Here is a 27,354-nt window from a genome sequence, read left to right on the forward strand (position 1 = left end):
CTTCCTCCCCATTTTTAAACTGCAGGGAATATTACAAATAATGGCAGCTTATGATCACAAGTGAAACATTCACCCCATAGTTAGTTTGTTCTGAGCCATACAGCAACAGCAGTGCCTGACTTGAAACTAACACTTGTCTCCCACTCCATTTGAAGTAACAAAGTGTTTATTGTGAAAGATTAGCTGTATTTGGGGTCTTGAGGTAACAGTGTGACTAAGTGTATACCACAAAATAAATTACTCTCCTGTTAAACAGGATTGACCATGGGTACAGACTGTCCTCATTCATCACTAGTCTAGATCACTGTTATTTGTACTTGGATTAATTTTAGGATAATGGTATCAAGTTGTAAGGTGCTTTACATACAGTGGTTAACAGACAGTGTTGAGGAGCCAGCCTTTATCAGCCTTTATCATTACTCAGTATTAAGTCCAACACTAAATCTTCAGACTAATTTCACCATTGACTGGAAATTTTGCTCTAATGGCATGGATGATAATATTCAGGTTTTGGTTCTCTAATTGAAACTCGTACACTAATGACAATTGATCATTTTTCAGGTTGCACATTAGTTTTGCAAATAATAAAAGCCCATAGTTTATTGCAGACCACATCTTGTGTGCTGCTCAGTGTGCAATTATTTACAGACATCTTTTAAGTTTAAACACATCCCAGTGTGCAATTAACTGTGATTATGTACCTACATATGTGTGTGTGAGAGTGAGTGAGCAGGGTCTGGTGTGAGTGGGTGGGACATTTGGGTATATCACCAATCATTGCCCATAGAATGCCACATCTGTCTTAGATTACTTTATGATTTGACTGTGATTACATGTAAACTATTTCTCTGTATTACCTAGTCGTATAGATTCCCATCTGCTACTTTTTTATAGGAATTTTGTGTGTGTAGTTTAGTTTTGGTCTTACATTAAAATCATGTTATTCCTGATTTATCTTGGAGCATTATTCTCTTCAAGATTTACTTCTTGGCTTAATTTGAAAATAAAATAATGGCTAAAATTATTTATTCTCTCATAATAAAGTTTTGAGTTAACTCCGTTTCTTCAAGAGTGGTCCCTTGCCATAGTTATTTTGTTTCCACAATCTTCAATATCCTCATACACAATAATCACAATTGTTGTTAAATTAGACACGTGCAACTCTTGCGTATCTTTATTGAGGAAACATTTCGCCACATTGTGGCGAAATGTTTCCTCAATAAAGATATGCAAGAGTTGCACATGTGTCTAATTTAACAACATGTCGGTTCTTTGAACCATTCATCTACAATCACAATTGTTGATGAGGTTAAATTAATCATCGACCCCCATTTATTATGGCCCTTTAATCTTGCATTCAAATGCTGGCAGTTTGACTCAAGGTTCCAGCACTTCTCCTTTGCTGCTCTATATTCCAATCCTGAAAGCCAATATATCTGCTGCAAACTCACATTCACTCTAAGCTTGAACACTGTCAGTCACTTTTTCATGCAGTGGCAGTGTACATTGATAGTTTCAAATCCTCAGATGGAGTAGGGTATGCAGCTTTTTTTTTTTTTTTTTTCAGAACATTTATTAAAGTCTGCCAGTTTTGTCTTAGAAATTACATGCACTACTTGTTGCTATTGTTCACACTGCAGTTATGTCCACCTCGATTTGTTTCTCACTCTTCAGAGTGCATTACAAGCCCTCCATTATTGCATATTTCATATGCAACAATGTTAGAGTTTTTAAACAAGTTGTGTTTTGATGGGTCCCTGGACATGTAGACTCAGCTGCTCAATCTGCTATTCCCAATCTGCTGATTTCTTGCAGGAGTGCCTTCTTTTTTTTTTTTTTTTTCTTCCTACCTTTCCAGTATTGCACTAAAGATTCTGAAACTGCTGGCAATAGCATTGATCCTAAATTAGAAGACATTGTTTTTTTTCATCAAACTACAATTAGGCTTTTGGCCATCTTTCCATTGATGTTAAACATGGAATAAATAAGTTTATTCAGATATACAAAAATAGTTACATAGAGTTATCATAAATAGCAGAATATGTGTAGAGAACCCAGGATAACCCCAAAAAAGTCAGACAAATTGACTTATTTCCATTGGAAAGACCATGTTCTCAAATTGATGTGACACATGACTAGCACACCAACACCTTATAGAAAGACACCTGGTGCCTCTGCACAAACTGCCAGGTAGCGCTAACATTTCACCAAATGTAGTCTTATCTGAGAGCATGCAGAGTTAATTTCAGTTATTATCAATATTCTGATGTACTCTCTTACTGCTCTTCTCAGTGAGTCTTACCTTTGACATTGACTACTAATGTGACTTTTTAAACAAATCAGTCTATTGCACTATGATATTAATTTTACACCTTCATTAATCCTCAATTTCACAAGCCTTACTGTTTAAACCATTTTGCACTGTTGGACCCATAAAGGTTTGGTGGCTTTGTTTTGATGATTAACATAGGTGCTTGTCTCATGGTCCTATCTTCTTACGTTACAACTGTCTACTATGCCAAAGTTTATCATCACAACTGATGTGAGTTCTATTCCATGGTTAATGCATTAATATGAAATGAAAATTTTCCTTTAAAATATGTGCTAAGTAGGAGGATAAACTTGTAGGAACCATTGCTAGGACATAAGACACACCAGTATTAATTAAGGGTTACTCGAAATAGATATACATTTAATATCCTCACAAACTAGGTTCCAGAGCAGCAAAGTTTAGGTACATCACAAGAGTCATATACATGCAGGAATTAAATATATACATGGCTTAAGTTTTATGTTATCAATAACTATTTCTCATTTCTTATACATATGGTAAGTGTGTGTGTGATTGTTAGAGCTGCAAATTTGTGTGTGTATTTGCAGTTAGAAGTGTGCACCTGCAGATATAAGTGGCCATTGTTGACAATGTCCAGTATATTGTGGTTTTGTTATTACTACTTTCTTGCTACTCTTTCTTTTTTTTTGTTTCCTACGAAGTCTTGTGAAACCTTTGGAAAATCTTTATACTTTTGCTTGACTGTCAGGTTTAGTGCTTTTTTTTTTTCTTTTTTTTTTAAATCTATAGATAAACTGAATAGGATTATCATTAGATACAATTTGGAAAATCCTTACCAACAGAAATTTAAGTAAGTTTATCATAATGTAAGTCCTTTTCTTGTTTTGGACAGCTAACAGATAGAGAGCAAGATAAAGAAAAATTGTTGATCCCAAAAATTCCACTCTTAAATAGCACTTGTTTTTCCCTACACAAAAGAGGCACGCTGCTCTGTGACGACTTCTGGGTACTTATAACAATTCACAATGTATTAATAAACTGTCCCCTCTATAAGAGACCATACAGAATTCAGTTTTTGACATCTGTAATGTCCTCATGCAGTCACAGTAACTCTCTAACTGCCATCTTTGACAAACTCCCTCTGACTTAATAAATTGATTGAAGCAGCTGTATGCTAATTTTACACCTTCACTATCCATTACAACTTAACCACCTCTATGCTAAAAGACCCATACATATTTGGCACTTGTTTTAAATATACAGTACTGTAAATAATAATGCCATCTTGTGCTTTTTCTCAAGATGTTCCAATCTGATTTGCTAATTTCAACTGAAATGTTATCAGTGTTGCACATGATACTGGAGACTGCACAGTAGCAACGGTTTTGATGTGAAGTGTTGCCTGTTGGAAAACTTTCTTTATTTTAAAGTTATTTGATGGTAGTGTGTGAACTATGTTGTCTATTATATACTCTACTGCTAACAAAATTCAATTTGTGAAACTATTTTGTCAGTATCATTACATCATTAGTCTTATATGTAATTAAGAACATGAGTATACACATTGTAAGCTTACAAAATGAATCACATCAGTAATTACTTATGTATTTTGGATAACCCAAGTACTCAGTGATAAAAGATATTCTGTATGGCAAAAGTTATTTATCAAGATTATGTGCAGTCTATCTGTTTTGGTTTAGTATAAGGAAGCAAGCAAGAGCACCTATTCCAGCCTTTAGTCACAACTTATTAATTTACTACCACTACTAATCTGAACCTCTTCAAGGGGGGCTCCTTGGCGTGGTGAAGAGGCTCTTGGTCTGAGGAATTAGACCTGTCGGTCTTCTTCCTCAGACCGAACCTAATTACCCCCCAATCTCCCCTCCCCTATCCCATCCTCCCCTTTTTCCTTTCCTCCTCCTCCTCCCCACCCCTCCCTTTTGCCCTTCCTCTTTTTGGCCTTTGGGATTTCTCCCACAGGCGCGCTAGGGGAAAGGATACCGGGGTCTATCCCATTCCGTTGAGGTTCTTGGCGGTGGCGTAGTTTGCCGTGGAATCTGGATCGCCTGGGGATGTCCCGATCCCTCTCCGGTATCCCAGAGTAGCTTTGGGTGCCTTTCGGGCGACGGGTGTATCTCTGGTAGCCACCTTTTGGATTCCGGGGGTGGTGGCCGAAGGAGGTATGCTTTGTGGCGGATATCCGGCCGCCCTCTCTTTTGTCCACCGAGGTAGCTCGGCAGATGTGAGGTTGCTATCCCGGATTGTTAGTTTACTAGCATGATGGGTAGGGTATGGCACGGGTTCCATGCTGCATCTGCGCTACTTGCGGTGCTGAGGTTCTCTTGGGCGCGGAGGGAGATTTCTGGCCCTTTCATTCCTCCTAGGAACTATCCCTCCCCGGTCCCCCCTTTTTTTTTATTTTTTTTTTATTTTTATTTTCTTTTCTTCTTTCTTTTTTTTCTTAAAAATAAAAAGAAAGAAGTAACCTAACCATGGCAGCCCTAGTCCATGAACCTACTACCCCCGGGCCCCTTCTTGATACCGCACCCCGTTCTGACCCCGCCTCGTCTTTGGACCACTCTTCAGACACTCCTCATGCCTCTGTACCAATTGCCGGTGCTGTTTCCTCACCCGCTTCAGGTACTGAGGCCTCGACTGACTCCTTCGATTTATCAGACCTTCGCTCTCCTCTGACTATGCTTCCGGCCTCTCCCTCTATGGTGCGGCAATTTTCAAATCGCCGACCCGTTCCACGTCGGACCAACTCTGGTCCCACGCCTAAACGCCAACGACAATTACCTGCTGATGATACTTCTCCACCTTCTCGTTCTTCTCAGAAACGATCGACACGTCCTTCACTACCTTTCCACGCTCAGTTTCAGACTGAACAATGGACTAAATTCTTCACTTTACGACCGACTTCCTCTACTGCCTATCTTTCTGACCATAGTATTGGCAAGGCACTCCTACGCCATGTTGGTAAAGATATTTCTTTTCATGCTCTTAAGAGCGGTACGCACATCATTACCGTACAGAATGCTACCCAGGCTCATGAGCTCTCTCGTCTTTCCCATATCGATACTGTTCCTGTCACTCTTGAAAAACATCGTTCCCTCAATTCTTGTAGTGGTACCGTCATTCTGCCCCATACCATAGTTCAACAAAATTTCCAGACATGTGGCACTGACATTCTTGAACAGCTGGAACTCCAAGATCTCCCAATCCTCAAGGTAGACACTTACGTTCTTCCTGCCCGCGGGCGGAGACGATACCCTAGCAATGTGGCTCGTTTAACTTTTGACAGCCGAGAACTCCCATCCTCAGTTTATATAGCAGGACATCGGTTACAAGTTCGAAAGGTGATCCCTACACCACAACAGTGTAGAAATTGCTGGCGATTTGGCCATCCAGCGAAATATTACAGATCTATCGCCGAATGCCCAGTCTGTGGTGCCGATGACCATTCTAATACGTCTTGCAATCCATCTCCCTCTTGCCTTAACTGTCATGAGGCTCACCCTTCATACTCTCGCCGTTGTCAAGTCTATTTAAATGAGCGGGAAATCCGTTACCTCAAAGAGACAGAAGGTCTCCCTTATGCCATGGCAGTTTCTCATCTCCGCCTCCAAGGGAGACTCCCACGTGTTTCTTATTCCCGTGTTTCAAAACGTCCCCCCACTTCTGGTATCCCATCTTCTACACCCACCTCTGTGGTTACCTCTCCCATAGTCAATCCTGTATCTAATCCTTTTGCTGTCCTCGGCTCAGACGTCCCTACTTCAACGCCTCAGTCTAATCTCGCTTCTTCGAGTTCTCTCTCACAAGCCTCAGTATCGACGAGACCTCGTACGACACCTCCTCCCAATCATCCCTCTACTTCTCCAAAGTCAAAAAAAGGTCCGTTAACACCTCCTACCCATCTTCCACCTCCTCATTTTACCCTCCCTGTCTCTGTCCCTGGTTCTTCCCCTCTCACTGGCTCAGTTACAAGTGTAGAGGTTCACCCTCCTCCTCGTACTGTACCTTCCTCCCCTGTTCCCTCCCAAGTTTCTTCCTCTTCTGCCACCTCCCAGGTTCCTGCCTCTTCTGTCCCCTGCCACGCTTCTCCAGTTCCCTCCACCCTTTCGCCCCCCCCCCTACCTTGGTACAGTCCAATACAGTTCCAATCTTTACTCATCCTCCCCCTACCATTTCCAATATTGTCTCCCATACGACGTCTCTGAATTCCGAAACACTTGAAGCAATCTCTGAATATATTGCAGAGACCAAACCATCAATGGACACTGATCCACCTTCCGCTCTTTCTCTCTCCTCTGCTCCATCTGCGCAACTCCTTTCTTCACAGTGCACCGTTGCTTTGCTGCTTGAACGTTTTCCACTGCCTCCGCATGTGGACTTTTCTAACCCCTCTAGTCCGTAGGAACCCTTACCTGCGGATTTCAAGTATCTTTATCATTGCCAATCATGGCCTATTTACAGTGGAATATACGCGGCCTCAGGGGTAATCGGGGTGAGCTTCAGATGTTACTCTCCCAGTTTGCCCCTGTTGGTGTTTGCTTACAGGAACCAAAATTACACTTTGCTGTTATATCTCACATCTCAGGCTATAATTTATTGTATTCTTCAGATCCTTTTCCTAATGGGACCTTTAATGAAAGTGCCCTTCTTCTACGCACTGATATTCCGTACCATCAGCTATTTGTTCATACTTCGCTGCATTACACAGCAGCCCGTATCCACTTACATAGGTGGTATACGCTCTGTTCTTTATATCTCTCTCCTTCTCGTGCATTATCTATTCCGGATATTGCCTTCCTTGTTTCGTCATTACCGCCACCGATTCTGTTACTTGGTGATTTTAATGCCCACCATTTCCTCTGGGGGGGGTCTCACTGTGATTCCCGTGGAATTCAGTTGGAGGCTTTTCTTGCCACCCACCCCCTCCATGTTTTAAATACAGGTACTCACACCCATTTTGATCCTCGGACTCATACTCTCTCTTGCATCGATCTCTCAGTCTGCTCTTCCTCCGCCGCATTAGACTTCACTTGGTCTGTTCTCCCGGACTTACATGACAGTGATCATTTCCCAATCATTCTTACTTCCCCTTCATATTCGCCACCTCTTCGCACCCCACGCTGGCAATTTAATCGGGCAAATTGGAACCTTTACTCACACCTAACTGTTTTTAAAGAGGTTCCTTCTTCGTCCTCCATCGATGAGCTTTTACATCTCTTCTCGTCCTCCGTTTTCACCGCAGCTTCTCATTCTATACCCCAAACTTCGGGCAGGCATTCTCAGAAATGCGTGCCCTGGTGGTCTCCTGCTTGTGCTCGTGCAGTACGTTTGAAACGCGCTGCATGGGGCAGGTACCGGTACAATAGAACCACAGAGAGACTCCTTGATTTTAAACAGAAGCGTGCGATCACTCGCCGTGTCATCCGTGATGCTAAACGCACTTGCTGGCGAGATTATGTCTCCACCATCACCTCCGCTTCCTCTATGAGTGCAGTCTGGAAAAAAGTACGAAAACTGAGTGGTAAATATTCTCCTGACCCGGCTCCTGTTCTGCGGGTTGCTGGTGTTGATATAGCAAACCCACTAGATGTTGCCAATGAAATTGGCAATCATCTGGTCCGTATTTCTCAGGGACTCAATCTATGCCCCTCATTTCTTTCCTCAAAGTCTGCCAGAGAGTTAGCACCCTTGGACTTTTCTTCTCTCAGAGAAGAACAGTATAATGTGCCTTTTACACTTCAAGAACTGGAGGCAACACTCTCAGCTTGTCGATCATCGGCAGCTGGGCCCGACGACATTCATATTCGTATGCTACAACATTTACATCAGTCAGCCCTTGCAGTCCTATTACGCCTTTACAATCTTATTTGGTCACAGGGAGTTCTTCCACAGCTGTGGAAATCCGCCATTGTTCTCCCTTTCCGCAAACCAGGCACTACGGGACATGAAACCTCCCACTATCGTCCCATTGCTCTTACCAGTGCAGTTTGCAAAGTAATGGAACGCCTAGTAAATAGACGTTTAGTGTGGTATTTAGAGACACACAACAGTCTCTCCACTCGTCAATATGGCTTTCGTAAGGGACGTTCTACCATAGAACCCTTACTACGCTTGGATACGTATGTTCGTAATGCCTTTGCGAATAACCACTCAGTTACTGCCATATTTTTTGACCTTGAGAAGGCATATGACACAACTTGGAGGTATAATATTTTAGCCCAAGCCCACTCCTTAGGCCTTCGAGGGAATCTACCATCCTTCCTTAAGAACTTTTTAACTGACAGGCATTTCCGTGTTCGGGTTAATAATGTGCTCTCCCCGGACTTTATCCAAGCTGAAGGTGTCCCCCAGGGATGTGTTCTGAGCACAACACTTTTTCTCCTTGCTATTAATGATTTGGCCTCTAGTCTTCCATCAAATATTTGGTCATCACTCTATGTTGATGACTTCGCTATTGCCTGTGCAGGCGCTGACTGTCACCTCATTACAGTTTCTCTCCAACATGCAGTCGACCGTGTTTCCAATTGAGCCACCACACGTGGGTTTAAATTTTCCAGCACTAAAACCCACCAAATTACTTTCACTAGACGCTCTGTCATCTCCGATCATCCTTTGTACCTCTATGGCTCCCGTATCCCTGAACGTGATACAGTCAAGTTTCTGGGCCTCCTCTTTGATCGTAGGTTATCCTGGAAACCTCACATTACCTCTCTGAAGGCAACTTGTCACAGCCGGCTGAACCTTCTTAAAACCCTTGCTCATCTTTCATGGGGAGCTGATCGTCGAACTCTCCTTCGCCTACATTCCACCCTTATTTTATCGAAACTTGATTATGGTGACCAGATCTATTCAGCGGCATCTCCTGCTACTCTCTCTAGCCTTAACCCCATTCATCACCAAGGATTACGTTTATGCCTTGGTGCTTTTCGCTCTTCCCCTGTCGAGAGCCTCTATGCAGAAGCGAACGTTCCATCCTTATCCGATCACCGTGATGCCCATTGCCTGCGCTACTATGTACGCTCTCATGATCTCCGCAATCCTTCCATTTATAGAATGGTCACTGATATTAGTAGACATTCTTTATTTGTTCGCCGCCCCTGTTTACTCCGTCCCTTGTCTCTTCGCCTTCATTCGCTCTTGTCTTCTCTTCAATTACCACCTTTCTATGTACATGTAGCATCTCACTTTTCCCTACCCCCCTGGGAAGTTCCAGCTGTTCGAGTCTGTTCTTTCTCCCTCCCTTGCTCGAAAGCCCAACTGTCTACGGTCGCTTCCCGCTCTCTTTTTCTTGACCACTTTCACTCTCATTCTCATGCCATTGCTGTGTACACAGATGGCTCTAAGTCTTCTGACGGCGTAGGATTCGCAGCAGTGTTTCCGGACAGCGTCGTACAAGGGCATTTACTATCTTCGGCTAGTATTTTTACTGCTGAATTATATGCCATCCTTACAGCACTTATCCGTATTGCATCTGTGCCTGTGTCATCATTTGTGGTTGTCTCAGACTCCCTTAGTGCTTTACAGGCTATACAAAAATTTGATACACCTCACCCCTTAGTCCTCCGTATCCAACTTTGGCTACGCCGCATCTTTACCAAGCATAAAGATATTGTTTTTTGTTGGGTCCCTGGTCATGTTGACGTACAGGGCAATGAACAAGCAGACACTGCTGCGCGGTCAGCAGTACATGACCTACCAGTTTCTTATAGAGGTATTCCATTTACGGACTATTTTGCTGCAATATCTTCCCACCTTCACACCCGTTGGCAACAACGTTGGTCTACTATGCTCGGCAACAAACTCCAATCTATTAAACCGAGTATAGGTTACTGGCCGTCTTCTTATCACCAGTGTCGAGGTTGGGAGACTACTCTCTCCCGTCTTCGCATTGGCCATACTCGTCTTACTCATGGATATCTCATGGAGAGGCGTCTTGCTCCTCTCTGTGAGAATTGCCAAGCTCCATTATCAGTCAGCCACATTCTGTTGGACTGCCCACTTTATCAACGAGCACGCAGAATTTACCTCTGTCGTCGTCTTCGCTCCGCTGCTCTCTCTTTACCTTCCCTTCTCGCTGATGGACCCACCTTTCATCCGGACTCTCTCATTGACTTTTTGACAACAACTGACTTACTTCACAAATTCTGATACCTTCAGCCCTTTCTACTTCAATCTCTTGCTACCCTCTACCCCTGTACTATCCCCTGCCCCGCTGTTTTCTGTAACCTGCTGATCATCCCTCCTCCCTTCTGCCATCCAATACCCTCGCTTCCTTCCCTACCCTGCAGCGCTGTATAGCCCTTGTGGCTTAGCGCTTCTTTTTGATTATAATAATAATACTAATCTGAATTGTTATTTGGTATAATCACCACCAGACCTGTCTTCTGACTCTCATAACTACTACTGGCCTGTCTGTTTGCTCCTAGGTACATCTTTCACACCAGTAGCCATGCAGTGCTTTATGACCACAAGTTTGGCACATTTTTGTTAATAATTCTGATCTTAGTTTTCCCTTCTTATTTCACTTGGTTGTTACTGGTCCAGAATGGACCAAAACATTTTAACATTTCCTTTCTGAAGTGGGTGTTAACAGTGAAGTATTCCAGTCAAAGTATTGTAACACATTCTTCACAAGATTTCCTATCCACACCAATGTCCATCTCTACCCTATAAACTTAATACTCTAAGGTGATGCCTACACATTTGTCTATAAACACCCTGACCATTGCATTGTTCCTCTAAGTGTATACAGCCTCTCCTCACTTACCGACGACTCAAGACGAGCTGTCTGACCAGTATGTATACCTAATTAATGTATATTTGAGCTGATTTCCTCTATTGTTTATTACAATATAAACATTTAAAAATATACGAGAAATGGTATAAATGGTGCAAAGGTGACATTAAAACTATATCAAAGATGGTCGATACAAACCCGCTACCATTATATTATGTTCCTTACTTAGCAACAAATTCATGTATCGACATGGTCTTAGGAACGGAACTCCATCATTAAGTGAGGAGAGGCTGTACTGTCTGTTCAAGATCCATGGGTGAAGCACTTTCCCTGATCATTATGATGTTATGCACCACCCATGAGCTCTTGTTACACCACTGAACAGTTACTTATAAAGCTCTTAAGATGAAGTCTAATAATAATTTATTTCTATGCCTCACCAGCTGAAGTTTCTTTTCGGGGATTATAAATCCTCCTGATTTATTTGTTAACTACAGTGATTGTTGTGCTGTGTTAGTAATTCGTTTTCCAAGTTGTGCTAATTTATCAGTTTTTTTTTTATATAAATTTTCCGTAATTTACTTTTGTGCATATTGTTTTTTCAGTATCAGAAATTTTGTTTAAATATATTTAAAATTGTTGATAAAATCTCTATTTCTCTCAAGATTATATATATTAACTTTTGTTATGTATTAACTAGGTTCTGTGAGTTATGTTGCTCTGGGTAATGAGCAGATGGTTGAAACAGATCAGACATGGAGGAATTGACAACTAATCCACAATTTGGCAAAGAACCTTCAGATGTCGTCTAAAGTTTCCTCTCCAAATTGTTGGGTATTGGTGAATTGTTCCCGTCAAAGCATTGTAACAGTCTTATTTACAATGAGTAAGGTTAGAGAAGATTCTATAGGATATAGCTAAGTTTATATTTTTCATTTGACAGCTTTAGAACGTGGCTATTGTTTGAAGCTGGTCTCAGATAAATTAAGCGAAGAAAATGTTGCATATCTTTTATGTTGTGTTAATATATGGAGTGCAGGCCATAACCACTGACAGTGATACAGATAAAAGTAATGGTCATGCTCAATTGTTTATTATTAAATTTGCTTCTCACTGCTGTTGAATTGAAACATTTTATATGGGAAATCTATTTGCTGTACATATTAATAAAGAGGCAAAGAGAAAGGTATTACTTGTATCACTTACCATTTTTGTCACATCAGCCATGATCACCTCCCATCTTCCAAATGCTCCATGACCCCATGAATTACAGAACTGTTTTCACCTAATTGTTAGGCATGTTCTCAATTTAGGGGACTGCCTTAATTGATGCCAGTAAAGAGATCTCTATTAGAGCTGCCCTCCCCATTATCAGATCAAACATGATTATCCCTAAGATTCATCTGGGTTTAATGGTTCCTGCAGCACCTGGTAAGCCAAACTGAAATGGCAAGTGTGCCAGTGGGCTGCTAGCAGCAACAGCCTGATTGATTAGACAAGAACATAACTGGCTTCAGAGGAGGCTGCCTGGGTAGAAGAGCCTTCAAAACTGCAGGTAGGCATGGAGACCTGTGAAAAAGAGAAAAAAAAGTTGAACCACATAAAATCACCTGAATGATCTTCATTGACTAGGGGTGTCATTTCACAGGGAAAGGAGGTGCTCTGATGCCTGAGAAGAGCTCTTGATTTGAGGCAGTAGAGTTGACCCTCTTAGATCAAACCCAACTACCTCCCAGCCCTAGGTCCTTCATGATCTACATGGGTTAAAAAAATTTAACTCGGTAATAATCCTACTTAAATTCTTTTTGTCGGTGCATATACAAAGTGGCATTGTAGTAGGTCCTCCGGTACTCTCCCAGCCTGGGTCTTTTCCAGATGATCCGGTGTAGAAAGTGGTGTGTATCCATTAAATATACACTGAGACTCAAGTACAAAGAATCCATTACAGAGGAACACTATGTTTAGTTCACATGTAGTGAAGTTAATCTAGGTTCATAGATAAATGGTTCAGAGAACCGACACATTGATAAATTAGACACATGTGCACCTCTTGGGTATCTTTATTGAGGAAACATTTTGCCACACAGTGGCTTCATCAGTCCATACAAAGGAGAATCGTGAAGAACAGGAGAATTAGGTAATCGGTCCCTCAACCTTGAGTCGATGTGGTCAGTCCATCAATCTTGAATAGAATACAGCATATGTGCGGAGAAGTAGCTTATATACTGTAGGCAGGAGAGGTGCAGCAGACGGAGGTGGTGTCACATTTGTTCAGTGTGGAAGTAGATCATGCCCAAGGGTTAGGCATGTGTCTAATTTATCAAAGTGTCAGTTCTCTGAACCATTCATCTACAATCCTGTCAGACACTGCACCTTCTTGGGATCTTAATACTTGGGAATTCTTCGCTTGCCTCCCCTCAAGGAAGGTTCCTTGATGTTGGTGAGGGGCTCTTGATTTAGGGAATTGGATCTGTGCTCCAGTTCCCCGAATTAAGCCTGAATGCCTTCCACATCCCCCCCCACAGGCGCTGTATAATCCTCCAGGTTTAGCGCTTCCCCCTTGATTATAATAATAATTCGCTTGCCTAACCCTTGGGCACGACTTACTTCCACATTGAACAAATGTGACACCACTTCCGTCTGCTGCACCTCTCCTGCCTACAGTATATAAGCTACTTCTCTGCACATATGCTGTATTCTATTCAAGATTGATGGACTGACCACATCGACTCAAGGTTGAGGGACCGATTACCTCATTCTCCTGTTCTTCACGATTCTCCTTTGTATGGACTGATGAAGCCACTGTGTGGCAAAACATTTCCTCAATAAAGATACCCAAGAGTTGCACGTGTCTAATTTATCATAATCTTGGTTCACCCATCGAGGGAGTAATTTCTTAGTTAAGCCTCATACATACATAATGTGAAACATGTAAAATGGTTTTATATGGTAAAGTATAGCTCAAGATAAACTAGTAAGAGTCTGACTATTCCCAACTCCATGCCCTTGATCCAAGGAATTGGTTCTATCCTCCTTTTCCTTGGATCAAACCTGATTGCTTCCCATTTCCCAAGCACTGCATGATCCCTACAGGTTTTGTGATCTCCCGCTCTGGTGTCCCATAGCTTGATTGCTAGCGCATTCAACTCACACACTGTGGGCCAGGGGTCGATCCCTGGTACGGCTGGAAAACATTAGGACGTGTTTCCATAATAACACCTGCTATTCATGTTCGCCCATCAGTAAAGTGGGTACCTGGGTGTTAGTGGACTGGTGTGGGTTGCATCCTGGGACAAAACTGACCTAATTTGCAGGAAATGCTCTGCATAACAAGGGGCTTTCTATATAGTAGTACATATGTCACTGATGTCAGCTATGGTCTATATACCTTGTACATGTACTTATAGAAATAAAGATATTATTATTATTATTACTGGTGTTTTATAAAATAGTTACTGATCACTACATAGTTTTCTGTCATCGTCCTGAAAGAATGGGAACCTGAAATAAATAGCTGCTATAACTTCAGGCTAAAAATGGTCCTTTGATTTAAGAGAAAGTTTATTTAGGCACAGGTTCACATAAGTATAATAAGATTTTATCTTATCTTAGACATTATAATGATAATTATAATAAGCTTTATTTCTATAAGTACAGTGGTCCCTCAATAATCGTCCGGCCCGAAAGTCGTCCATTTTGGAAATAGTTCCGTTATTTCGTCTAAACATTGGCTCGCAAATGGTCCGTTAACTCGCTAATCGTCCTTCGTCTGTGATGGGTACTCACGCTCTGAGCCGCCTGGGCCTGCCTTCCCAGCCAGTGTGCCATTGTTTACCAGTGAGCGACGGTCCCCTCACATGCTCCTACGAAATATTTCATAATATTCCACTGATTTTAGTACTTGCAATTGCTAAATAAGCTACCATGGCTCCAAAGAAATCTTCTAGTGCCAGCCCTTTGGTAAAGAATGTGAGAAACACGTAATTTATGAAAAAGTTTGTAGAAAAATACAAAGGTGGTGGTGGTAGAGTGGAAGCAGTTGTTATAGTGGTTGATGGTGGTAGTGATGGTGGTAGAAGGTAGTAGTGATGGTGGTAACAGTTGTAATAGTGGTAGAAGGTCGTAGTGATGGTGGTAGAGGGTTCCTTCTTTAGTGATTCAGCGATTCTACCAACTTCTCCAATGTTGTTGGCGCTATATAGAGCTACAGAAAACACCGCCACCTCAGCTGCTGCTTCACCACCATTATGGACGGCTTACACTCAGTGGCCCTTATATACCAAACACCAACACAACACCTCTCGTGACATACGTAATGACTTATTTTATTCATTCTAAAGTATATTCCATTTTTCTATGTTATTAATATTGTTTATTATGTCATATTAGTTGAATTGTGATAGATAAATAAGCCATAGAGCTGATATTAGTGTCATATTCTCCAACAATAAACTTGCCATCCCTCTCTCACACAAACAAATCTCCAACAAGAACATAAGAAAGGAGGAACACTGCAGTAGGCCTGCTGGCCCATACTAGGCAGGTCCTTTACAATCCTTCCCCAGCTGTATAATCCCCCGGGTTTAGCGCTTCCCCCTTGATTATAATAATAATAATAATACAATCCTTCCCACTAAGAACATAACAATGGAAGAACACTGCAGGTCTATTGGTCCATACAAGGCAGGTCCTTATCAAAATGACCACTACCCAAAGCTACCCAAGAATTTACTCCCATACCCAATGACACAAATCAAACTCAGCTCCTCCAACTCATATATTTGTCCAATCTCTTCTTAAAGCTACCCAAGGTCCTAGCCTCGATCACCCTACTGGTAAGTGTGATGTTAAATAAGAACATAAGAAAGTAGGAACACGACAACAGGCCTGCTGGCCCATATTAGGCTGGTCCTTCACAAATCCAACCCACTAACAGAACAAATGCTACCCAAGCAATAAGCTCAGGTGCAAGTCCAACTCAAATCCAACCCCTCTCACTCATGTATTTATCCAACCTAAATTTGAAACTACCCAATGTTTTAGCTTCGATCATCCTACTAGGCAGACCGTTCCACTCATCAACTACCCCTATTACCAATGTTCATTTATACATTTTATTAGTGCTTTACATTTATTTGGCATTTTTTTCTGCATGTAAATCTATATTTATGCTAGGGAAGTGACCCCTGAAGTGACCTAAAGTCCTTATGGAGGGGGATTCCCCTTCCAAACAATAACCTCTCTTCCCTCTCTCCTCCTCCCTGTCTTCCATTCATCAACAACAGCCTTCAATAAAGGTAACTGTCATGTTGAATGTTCATTCTTTTGTGCATGTAAATCTATCTTTTAGGTAAAAAAAAAAAAAATTTTGTTGATACTTCTGGGTGTCTGGAACGAATTAATTGGATTTACATTATTTCTTATGGGGAAAATTGATTCGAAAATCGTCTATTTCGATAATAGTCCCACTTGTATGACCCCCCCCCATACGAGTATAGTTCCCCCTAACCCAGTAAATGTAATAAGAATGCTTACTGCTGCGAGTAAGTTGTAAGGAAACAGCGTTTCCACTCGTCCTGAGATCGAACCTCGGTATCTTCAGTTGTGAGCTGAAGGCGCTACCACTTGAGCCACGAGCCTGGGGAATGAGGTAATCTGGCTTAATGTGAGGAAGGCAATGATTATATTTGTATAATTATAGGAAGATGATGCCAAACCTGTGAGGGGCCATGATCAATGACAGCAACAGTGCCCACAAACTTTACTGACAGAAAGTGCCCACAGTGGACAATTCAACAGTATAGTTCCTTCAAAGGTGAGAATACAACTTGACCTGGAGTTTACCTGGAGAGAGTTCTGGGGGTCAACGCCCCCGCGGCCCGGTCTGTGACCAGGCCTCCTGGTGGATCAGAGCCTGATCAACCAGGCTGTTACTGCTGGCTGCACACAAACCAACGTACGAGCCACAGCCCGGCTGGTCAGGAACCGACTTTAGGTGCTTGTCCAGTGCCAGCTTGAAGACTGCCAGGGGTCTGTTGGTAATCCCCCTTATGTATGCTGGGAGGCAGTTGAACAGTCTCGGGCCCCTGACACTTATTGTATGGTCTCTTAACGTGCTAGTAACACCCCTGTTTTTCATTGGGGGGATGTTGCATCGTCTGCCAAGTCTTTTGCTTTCATAGTGAGTGATTTTCGTGTGCAAGTTCGGTACTAGTCCCTCTAGGATTTTCCAGGTGTATATAATCATGTATCTCTCCTGCCTGCGTTCCAGGGAATACAGGTTTAGGAACCTCAAGCGCTCCCAGTAATTGAGGTGTTCTATCTCTGTTATGCGCACCGTGAAGGTTCTCTGTACATTTTCTAGGTCGGCAATTTCACCTGCCTTGAAAGGTGCTGTTAGTGTGCAGCAATATTCCAGCCTAGATAGAACAAGTGACCTGAAGAGTGTCATCATGGGCTTGGCCTCCCTAGTTTTGAAGGTTCTCATTATCCATCCTGTCATTTTTCTAGCAGATGCGATTGATACAATGTTATGGTCCTTGAAGGTGAGATCCTCCGACATGATCACTCCCAGGTCTTTGACGTTGGTGTTTCGCTCTATTTTGTGGCCAGAATTTGTTTTGTACTCTGATGAAGATTTAATTTCCTCATGTTTACCATATCTGAGTAATTGAAATTTCTCATCGTTGAACTTCATATTGTTTTCTGCAGCCCACTGAAAGATTTGGTTGATGTCTGCCTGGAGCCTTGCAGTGTCTGCAATGGAAGACACTGTCATGCAGATTCGGGTGTCATCTGCAAAGGAAGACACGGTGCTGTGGCTGACATCCTTGTCTATGTCGGATATGAGGATGAGGAACAAGATGGGAGCAAGTACTGTGCCTTGTGGAACAGAGCTTTTCACCGTAGCTGCCTCGGACTTTACTCTGTTGACGACTACTCTCTGTGTTCTGTTAGTGAGGAAATTATAGATCTATCGACCGACTTTTCCTCTTATTCCTTTAGCACGCATTTTGATCCGGATTAGTAACCCCAAAAGATTAACATCCCAGGATAAGCCCAGAGTTAATACCCCAAAATAACTCAAGGTGTCCCAGAGCTCTATTGGTAGTGCACTCAGCTCACACAGTAAGTTCCGTGGTTCGATCTCAGGTACAGGTGGAAACATTAGGACGTGTTTCCTGAAGACACCTGCTGTTCCTGTTTACCAATCAGTAAAATTGGTACCTGGGTGTTAGTCTACTGCTGTGGGTCGCATCATGGAAACAAAATTCACCTAACACAACGGTCTGGAGTTCTGAGACTCTCTGACCACAGGTTCAAACCCCACCTGTGGTATGGTTTGTTTGCAATCTTGTCATTACGATTTCGTGAGCCATTTACCTAATTTGCCTGAAATGCTCTGCATAACAAGCTGATGTCAGTTATGGTCTGTATACCTTGTACGTGTACTTATAGAAATAAAGCAACGTGGCTCATTTCCTTTGCATTCTAAGGATGCAGGGGAGGGTGGGGGGCACCAGGGGGAGGCTTCACCCCCCCGAAATAATAATAAAAACTGAATCAAAACTAGTCTCCTAGCCCCCCTCCCCTCCCTTCCTATGGCCACATCTATCCCCCACCTCCCAGTAAAGAAATTCTGGCTCCCCCGCCAGGATGCCAATCAAATCAGTTACTACTAATAATAATTATATCTTTATTTACTACATGTACAAGGTATACTGGCCTATCTGATATTAATGACATACTACTATATAGAAAGCCCCTTGTTATGCAGAGCATTTCCAGCAAATTAGGTCAGTTTTGTCCCAGGATACGACCCGCACCAGTCCACTAACACCCAGGTACCCATTTTATTAATGGGTGAACACAGACAACCGGTGTAAGGAAACACGTCCAATGTTTTCACCCCTTCGCCAGGAATCGAACCCCGGACCCTCACCATGTGAAACAAGAGCTCTTGCCACCAGGCCATGGGGCACCATGGCTCTTACCACCAGGTACCTCCTTACTGCTTGGTGACCAGGAGTCAGTTTAATATCTTTCTTATGCACCCTATACCCATCCTGTGGGCAGTAGTCAAAAGATTACAGAGGTACATAATAGGTCTAGGGACTGGGTAGGAGCAACAGGTGTTTGAATTCCCCATACGTCTCATGTGAGGGTTCAACCATACCTGGAGTATACCTGGAGAGGGTTCCGGGGGTCAATGCCCCTGTGGCCCAGTCCGTGACCAGGCCTCATGGTGGATCAGGGCCTGATCAACCAGGCTGTTACTGTTGGCCGCACATAAACCGACGTATGAACCACAGCCCGGCTGGTCAGGTAATGACTTTAGGTGCTTGTCCAGTGCCTTCTTGAAGGCAGCCAGGGTCTATTGGTAATCCTCCTTATGTACCAGGTGGCACTTGAACAGTCTTGGGCTCCTGACACTTGTGTTGTCTCTTATCATGCTAGTGGTAACACTGCTTTACATTGGGGGGACGTTGCATCGTCTGCTTTCACAGGGAGTGATTTTCATATGTAAATTTGGTACTAATTCCTCTAGGATTTTCCAAGTGGATATAAACATGTGAACAGTTCATCACCACTGTAACTTGTTTTGCTATCAGAACTTTGTAGGCCAGTCCCTGGACCCATTATGTACCTCTGTAATGTTGAGGTACAGTCCCTGGACCCATTATGTACCTCTGTAATGTTGAGGTACAGTCCCTGGACTCATTATGTACTTCTGTAATGTTGAGGTACAGTCCCTGGACCCATTATGTACCTCTGTAATGTTGAGGTACAGTCCCTGGACCCATTATGTACTTCTGTAATGTTGAGGTACAGTCCCTGGACCCATTATGTACCTCTGTAATGTTGAGGTACAGTCCCTGGACCCATTATGTACCTCTGTAATGTTGAGGTACAGTCCCTGGACTCATTATGTACTTCTGTAATGTTGAGGTACAGTCCCTGGACCCATTATGTACCTCTGTAATGTTGAGGTACAGTCCCTGGACCCATTATGTACTTCTGTAATGTTGAGGTACAGTCCCTGGACCCATTATGTACTTCTGTAATGTTGAGGTACAGTCCCTGGACCCATTATGTACCTCTGTAATGTTGAGGTACAGTCCCTGGACCCATTATGTACTTCTGTAATGTTGAGGTACAGTCCCTGGACCCATTATGTACCTCTAATGTTGAGGTACAGTCCCTGGACCCATTATGTACCTCTGTAATGTTGAGGTACAGTCCCTGGACCGATTATGTACCTCTGTAATGTTGAGGTACAGTCCCTGGACCCATTATGTACCTCTGTAATGTTGAGGTACAGTCCCTGGACCCATTATGTACTTCTGTAATGTTGAGGTACAGTCCCTGGACCCATTATGTACCTCTGTAATGTTGAGGTACAGTCCCTGGACCCATTATGTACTTCTGTAATGTTCAGGTACAGTCCCTGGACCCATTATGTACCTCTGTAATGTTGAGGTACAGTCCCTGGACCCATTATGTACCTCTGTAATGTTGAGGTACAGTCCCTGGACCGATTATGTACCTCTGTAATGTTGAGGTACAGTCCCTGGACCCATTATGTACCTCTGTAATGTTGAGGTACAGTCCCTGGACCCATTATGTACTTCTGTAATGTTGAGGTACAGTCCCTGGACCCATTATGTACTTCTGTAATGTTGAGGTACAGTCCCTGGACCCATTATGTACTTCTGTAATGTTGAGGTACAGTCCCTGGACCCATTATGTACCTCTGTAATGTTGAGGAACAGTCCCTGGACCCATTATGTACTTCTGTAATGTTGAGGTACAGTCCCTGGACCCATTATGTACTTCTGTAATGTTGAGGTACAGTCCCTGGACCCATTATGTACTTCTGTAATGTTGAGGTACAGTCCCTGGACCCATTATGTACCTCTGTAATGTTGAGGTACAGTCCCTGGACCCATTATGTACCTCTGTAATGTTGAGGTACAGTCCCTGGACCCATTATGTACCTCTGTAATGTTGAGGTACAGTCCCTGGACCCATTATGTACCTCTGTAATGTTGAGGTACAGTCCCTGGACCCATTATGTACTTCTGTAATGTTGAGGTACAGTCCCTGGACCCATTATGTACTTCTGTAATGTTGAGGTACAGTCCCTGGACCCATTATGTACTTCTGTAATGTTGAGCTACAGTCCCTGGATCCATTATGTACTTCTGTAATGTTGAGCTACAGTCCCTGGACCCATTATGTACCTCTGTAATGTTGAGGTACAGTCCCTGGGCCCATTATGCACTTCTGTAATGTTGAGGTATAGTCCCTGGACCCATTATGTACCTCTGTAATGTTCAGGTACAGTCCCTGGACCCATTATGTACCTCTGTAATGTTGAGGTACAGTCCCTGGACCCATTATGTACCTCTGTAATGTTGAGGTACAGTCCCTGGACCCATTATGTACTTCTGTAATGTTGAGGTACAGTCCCTGGACCCATTATGTACTTCTGAAATGTTGAGGTACAGTCCCTGGACCCATTATGTACTTCTGTAATGTTGAGGTACAGTCCCTGGACCCATTATGTACTTCTGTAATGTTGAGGTACAGTCCCTGGACCCATTATGTATTTCTGTAATGTTGAGGTACAGTCCCTGGACCCATTATGTACTTCTGTAATGTTGAGGTACAGTCCCTGGACCCATTATGTATTTCTGTAATGTTGAGGTACAGTCCCTGGACCCATTATGTACTTCTGTAATGTTGAGGTACAGTCCCTGGACCCATTATGTACTTCTGTAATGTTGAGGTACAGCCCCTGGACCCATTATGTACTTCTGTAATGTTGAGGTACAGTCCCTGGACCCATTATGTACTTCTGTAATGTTGAGGTACAGTCCCTGGACCCATTATGTACCTCTGTAATGTTGAGGTACAGTCCCTGGACCCATTATGTACTTCTGTAATGTTGAGGTACAGTCCCTGGACCCATTATGTACTTCTGTAATGTTGAGCTACAGTCCCTGGACCCATTATGTACTTCTGTAATGTTGAGGTACAGTCCCTGGACCCATTATGTACTTCTGTAATGTTGAGGTACAGTCCCTGGACCGATTATGTACTTCTGTAATGTTGAGGTACAGTCCCTGGACCCATTATGTACCTCTGTAATGTTGAGGTACAGTCCCTGGACCCATTATGTACTTCTGTAATGTTGAGGTATAGTCCCTGGACCCATTATGTACTTCTGTAATGTTGAGGTATAGTCCCTGGACCCATTATGTACTTCTGTAATGTTGAGGTATAGTCCCTGGACCCATTATGTTCCTCTGTAATGTTGATGTGGAAATTAAATAACTGGAATGTACCTCAGCATTACAGTCATAGAAGTAATATCATGTAAGGTGACAACCATATATTGTTTACAGTAGTTACCCCGTGTAGACGTGTGAGAAAACTTAAGCCACCCCTGGTTGCTGCAGGTGGCCCTGTGGAAATTCTTTAATTTCCGAAGCTATAGTGCCTAATAAGTGTTTAATGTGTTGATTTGGGTCAAAATGTATTTGTATTTTGAATGGAACCAACTGGGTTCCCGCTGCGCCTGCGCAGATGTGCGGGGGGGGGGTATAGGTCGAGCTGGTGCACAGGGTGGCAGCAGTGTTTTAAATGTAGTGAGGAGGCTGGGAAACATGGGATCAGGAAATTGGCGTTCACGGCGGCCTAAGGATTAATATAGGCCTCACTTCCTAATAGGAAGTGTCGTAATTGTTCCTGGTGAAGAGTGAGGGAACAAGATTTACGTGACCACCGTGATAAAGTGGTAAAATAAGTGCATAATAGTAGGACCGGGGGTGACGGGTGTGCCGCCATGGAATGTGTCCAGGGGAAATTACCCGTGAGTTAATCCTCACTCATCGGTCTCAGATCTTAATGGAGTGACCTCTAATGTGTATAATAATTATGAGACGTTAAATCGTCTTGTGAATGGTAATGTAATCAGTGATAATAACATTAAGTTAAGAGAATGCGGGAAGTGAAATAAATCGCCCTGCTCCGAGTGAACGCGTGGTTCTCGTCCCGAGGATAGCGAAGTTTTATGGAATCACGACTTCTAAACCGGGACAAGCCAACGGATACCTCGTCCTGCTGGAATAAGAACCGTGTCGGTGTAGCAGGACATCGAAAAGAGATGGTGAATGGAGGAAATAAGGAGCATCAATCACCCACAGTTAAGTAACCTTTCTAGTTATGGCAGACTGATACTGGCCAGTTAGGTATGTTTTAATTGGATAGGTTATGGGTGATCCAGCCACATCAAGTGACCACCAGAGAATATCTGGTAAGTGGTGAGATTATGTACAAGTGTTTTTTCCTTGATGGGTATATCCATGTGTAACCTACCCCCCCCCCTCATTCAGTTAAACTAATATAATCTATACAGTCCACAATTAATTAGTAGCGCCGTACTTGAGGGTGCTACCCAATTTATACTGGTCTCGGATAGATATGGATAAGATTGTGAGGGTCGAGGGGCCACCTGCAGTGACCAGAGGTGGTTAAGTTTTCTCACATGTCTACATGGGTGACTACGGTAAACAATATCGTTGTTGTCTCCCAAGGAGATTACTTGTATGCATGTAATGTTGAGGTATGTACACGTAATCACTCCTATAAAATTTTCTATAGGCCCCTTCGACCTCACAAATCTTATCCACATCCATCCTAGACCAGTACCGTAGAATAAGGTTGGATAACACCAATAGGCATGGCATTACAAATAAGTTGTGGACTGTATGTACATGTATAGGGGAGGGAAGGGATACACGTGAACATAACGAGACTACCACTTACCAGATTTCCTCTGGTGGTCACTTGATGTAGCTGGATCACCCACAATGTTATCATATTATAACATACCTAACTGGCCAGTATCAGTTTGCTATAACTAGAAAGGTTACTTAACTGTGGGTCTGTGGGTGCTTGATGCTCCTTATTTCCTCCATCCACCATCTCATTTCAATGTCCTACTACACCAATACGGTTCTTATTCCAGCAGGACGAGGTAAATGTTGGTTTGTCCCGGTTTAGGAGCCGTGACTTCGTAAAACCTTCATGATCCTCGGGACCAGAATCACGAGGTTAACATGTGCTCACTCACTCGGGGAATGGCGGCTCATATCACTTCAACCATTCCTTAACTTAGTGCTATTAACACTGATTTCACTACAATTCACAAGACTTAACGTTTTATGAATTTTACACACATTAGAGGTCGCTCCATTAAGATCTGAGCTCAATGAGTGTCGATTAAATAGTCTGGTAACCTTCCCCCGAACACTCGTCATGGCGTGCCCCGTCATACCTGGCTTGGCGTCCCTCACTATTTACTAATTTTACCACCTGGTTATAGTGGTCCAGCATATTACGTTCCTTCACTCTTCATTAGGAAAAGTTACGACACTTCTTATTATGAAATGGGACCAGTAATCATATTTCGACCATCAGAACCGCCAATTTCCTGGTTCCATGTTAACTAGCACACTCTCCCAGGCTTATACCCTCAACAAGACCCCCGATGCCCACCTCAGCCTCCCCTCTGCCCATCAGCGCAGGCGCAGAGGTTCCCTGTTGGTTCTCTTCTATTTTCAAATACATTTTTTGACCAACATCAACACATTAAACACCTATTAGGCACTATAATTCAGATAGAAAATTAAATATTTTACATAGTTGAGGTACAGTCCCTGGACCTATTGTGTACCTCTATAATGTTGAGGTACAGTCTCTGGACCCATTATGTACCTCTGTAATGTTAAGGTACAGTCCCTGGACCCATTATGTACTTCTGTGATGTTGAGGTACAGTCCCTGGACCCATTATGTACCTCTGTAATGTTGAGATACAGTCCCTGGACCCATTATGTACCTCTGTAATGTTGAGGTACAGTCCCTGGACCCATTATGTACCTCTGTAATGTTGAGATACAGTCCCTGGACCCATTATGTACCTCTGTAATGTTGAGGTACAGTCCCTGGACCCATTATGTACCTCTGTAATGTTGAGATACAGTCCCTGGACCCATTATGTACCTCTGTAATGTTGAGATACAGTCCCTGGACCCATTATGTGCCTGTGAAATATGCTAATTAACACCCATAGGATGGATGTGGGTGCATAATAAAGATATTAAAGAAACGCTTAGTGGTGAAAGGCTGGTTGTATGAAGTAACCTTCACCAGCATCACGTACATATATATGGACCTGCTATCCCACATTCCTTCTAGATATCTGCTCTGGTCAGGGCCATGACACGCACGTGACCACTGCTTTTCTGGAGGTATTTCGTTTATAAGGTCACACAGTCATGAATAAACAATATATCCTGTGGGAATAAACTTGAATTTGAACTGAATTTAAATTTGTAACAAACACTACACCCCCCAATAAATGATAAAACTGAAAAATGTTGTCTCACCCGAAATAGGTACCTGAGTCTCCTGCGATACCTATTTTCTTCCTTGACTCAAGCATAATTACCTGTTTCCCAAGGCGGTGTATTAATCTGAGAAGCTTTGTGTGGATATATTTTTAATTTCCAGTGACTTGAACAACGATAAATGAATATTGTTGAAATTATTTTGAGGCGCTAAGATGAAGGGATTATATACATTGCTTGGTTATGGTAGCACGAGGAGATCAACCTGACGACACTGGAGGACAGGAGAGAGAGGGGGGACATGATAACGACATATAAAATACTGAGATGAATTGACAAGGTGGACAAAGACATATTCAAGAGATGTGACACAGCAACACGGGGACACAGTTGGAAGCTGAAGACAGATGAATCACAGGGATGTTAGGAAGTATTTCTTCAGCCACAGAGTAGTCAGGAAGTGGAATAGTTTGGGAAGCGATGTAGTGGAGGCAGGATCCATACATAGCTTTAAGCAGAGGTATGATAAAGCTCATGGTTCAGGGAGAGTAAACCAGTAGCGACCAGTGAAGAGGCGGGGGCCAGAAGCTGTGACTCGACCCCTGCAACCACAACTAGGTGAGTACAGCAGTGGAGGGAATAGATAAGAAGAGGCGTTGGTGCAATATCCGGTCAGAGGAGTTACCACTGTTACTGGTCAGACATATACAAATGTGTTCATCACTGATGTCCACACACACTTCCTGCCTCAACACAGACTATATATACCACCAGCATCACTGTCCACCTCGACAGTGTCACCGAGATACCTGGATTCAGTATCGTCTTGATGTGAAGCTGCCAGTATAATGTAACAGTGTTGCAGTAGTGGGTTATGAGACGTGGAGTTGAACAGTTTATGCAGCAGGTGACCAGGCTGTGGCTAGGCTGACGGCTACCTACTACCACGAGGTGACCAGGCTGTGGCTAGGCTGACGGCTACATACTACCACGAGGTGACCAGGCTGTTGCTAGGCTGACAGCTACATACTACCACGAGGTGACCAGGCTGTTGCTAGGCTGACGGCTACCTACTACCACGAGGTGACCAGGCTGTTGCTAGACTGACGGCTACATACTACCACGAGGTGACCAGGCTGTTGCTAGGCTGACGGCTACATACTACCACGAGGTGACCAGGCTGTTGCTAGACTGACGGCTACCTACTACCACGAGGTGACCAGGCTGTGGCTAGGCTGACGGCTACCTACTACCACGAGGTGACCAGGCTGTTGCTAGACTGACGGCTACCTACTACCACGAGGTGACCAGGCTGTGGCTAGGCTGACGGCTACCTACTACCACGAGGTGACCAGGCTGTGGCTAGGCTGACGGCTACCTACTACCACGAGGTGACCAGGCTGTGGCTAGGCTGACGGCTACCTACTACCACGAGGTGACCAGGCTGTGGCTAGGCTGACGGCCACCTACTACCACGAGGTGACCAGGCTGTGGCTAGGCTGACGGCTACCTACTACCACGAGGTGATCAGGCTGCTGCTAGGCTGACGGCTACCTACTACCACGAGGTGGCCAGGCAGTGGCTAGGCTGACAGCTACCTACTACCCACGAGGCGACCAGGCTGTGGCTAGGCTGACAGCTACCTACTACCCACGAGGTGACCAGGCTGTGGCTAGGCTGACAGCTACCTACTATCCAAGAGGTGACCAGGCTGTGGCTAGGCTGACAGCTACCTACTATCCAAGAGGTGACCAGGCTGTGGCTAGGCTGACAGCTACCTACTACCCACGAAGCTGTGGTTAGGCTGACATCCACCTATCATGGACGAAGGCGAGTATTCCACTAACACTGTAATCAAATTAAGCGCTAATCCCGAAAGGGTGATAG

The 27,354-nt window shown here is 43.5% G+C and overlaps 1 protein-coding gene across 8 annotated transcripts in view; it reads left to right on the forward strand.

Moving 5' to 3' along the window:
• The first annotated feature begins 22,692 nt into the window (after positions 1 to 22,692).
• The window catches only part of LOC128687090 (synaptotagmin-11), an 87,584-nt gene continuing 82,922 nt past the window's right edge, over positions 22,693 to 27,354 (forward strand). Inside the window, exons 1-2 of one of the 8 annotated variants that reach the window (XM_070098418.1) lie at positions 22,693 to 22,812; positions 24,478 to 24,651. In XM_070098418.1, the coding sequence (XP_069954519.1) occupies positions 24,558 to 24,651 (94 nt within the window). In that variant the 5' untranslated portion in view covers positions 22,693 to 22,812; positions 24,478 to 24,557. Of the gene's footprint in view, positions 22,852 to 24,098; positions 24,659 to 25,129; positions 27,298 to 27,354 lie in introns of those variants that run through there. The other 7 variants (XM_070098416.1, XM_070098417.1, XM_070098421.1 and 4 more) reach the window with 7 other exon arrangements.

Source organism: Cherax quadricarinatus, chromosome 62, assembly GCF_038502225.1.
Source record: "Cherax quadricarinatus isolate ZL_2023a chromosome 62, ASM3850222v1, whole genome shotgun sequence".
In the NCBI taxonomy this organism is placed as follows: domain Eukaryota; kingdom Metazoa; phylum Arthropoda; class Malacostraca; order Decapoda; family Parastacidae; genus Cherax; species Cherax quadricarinatus.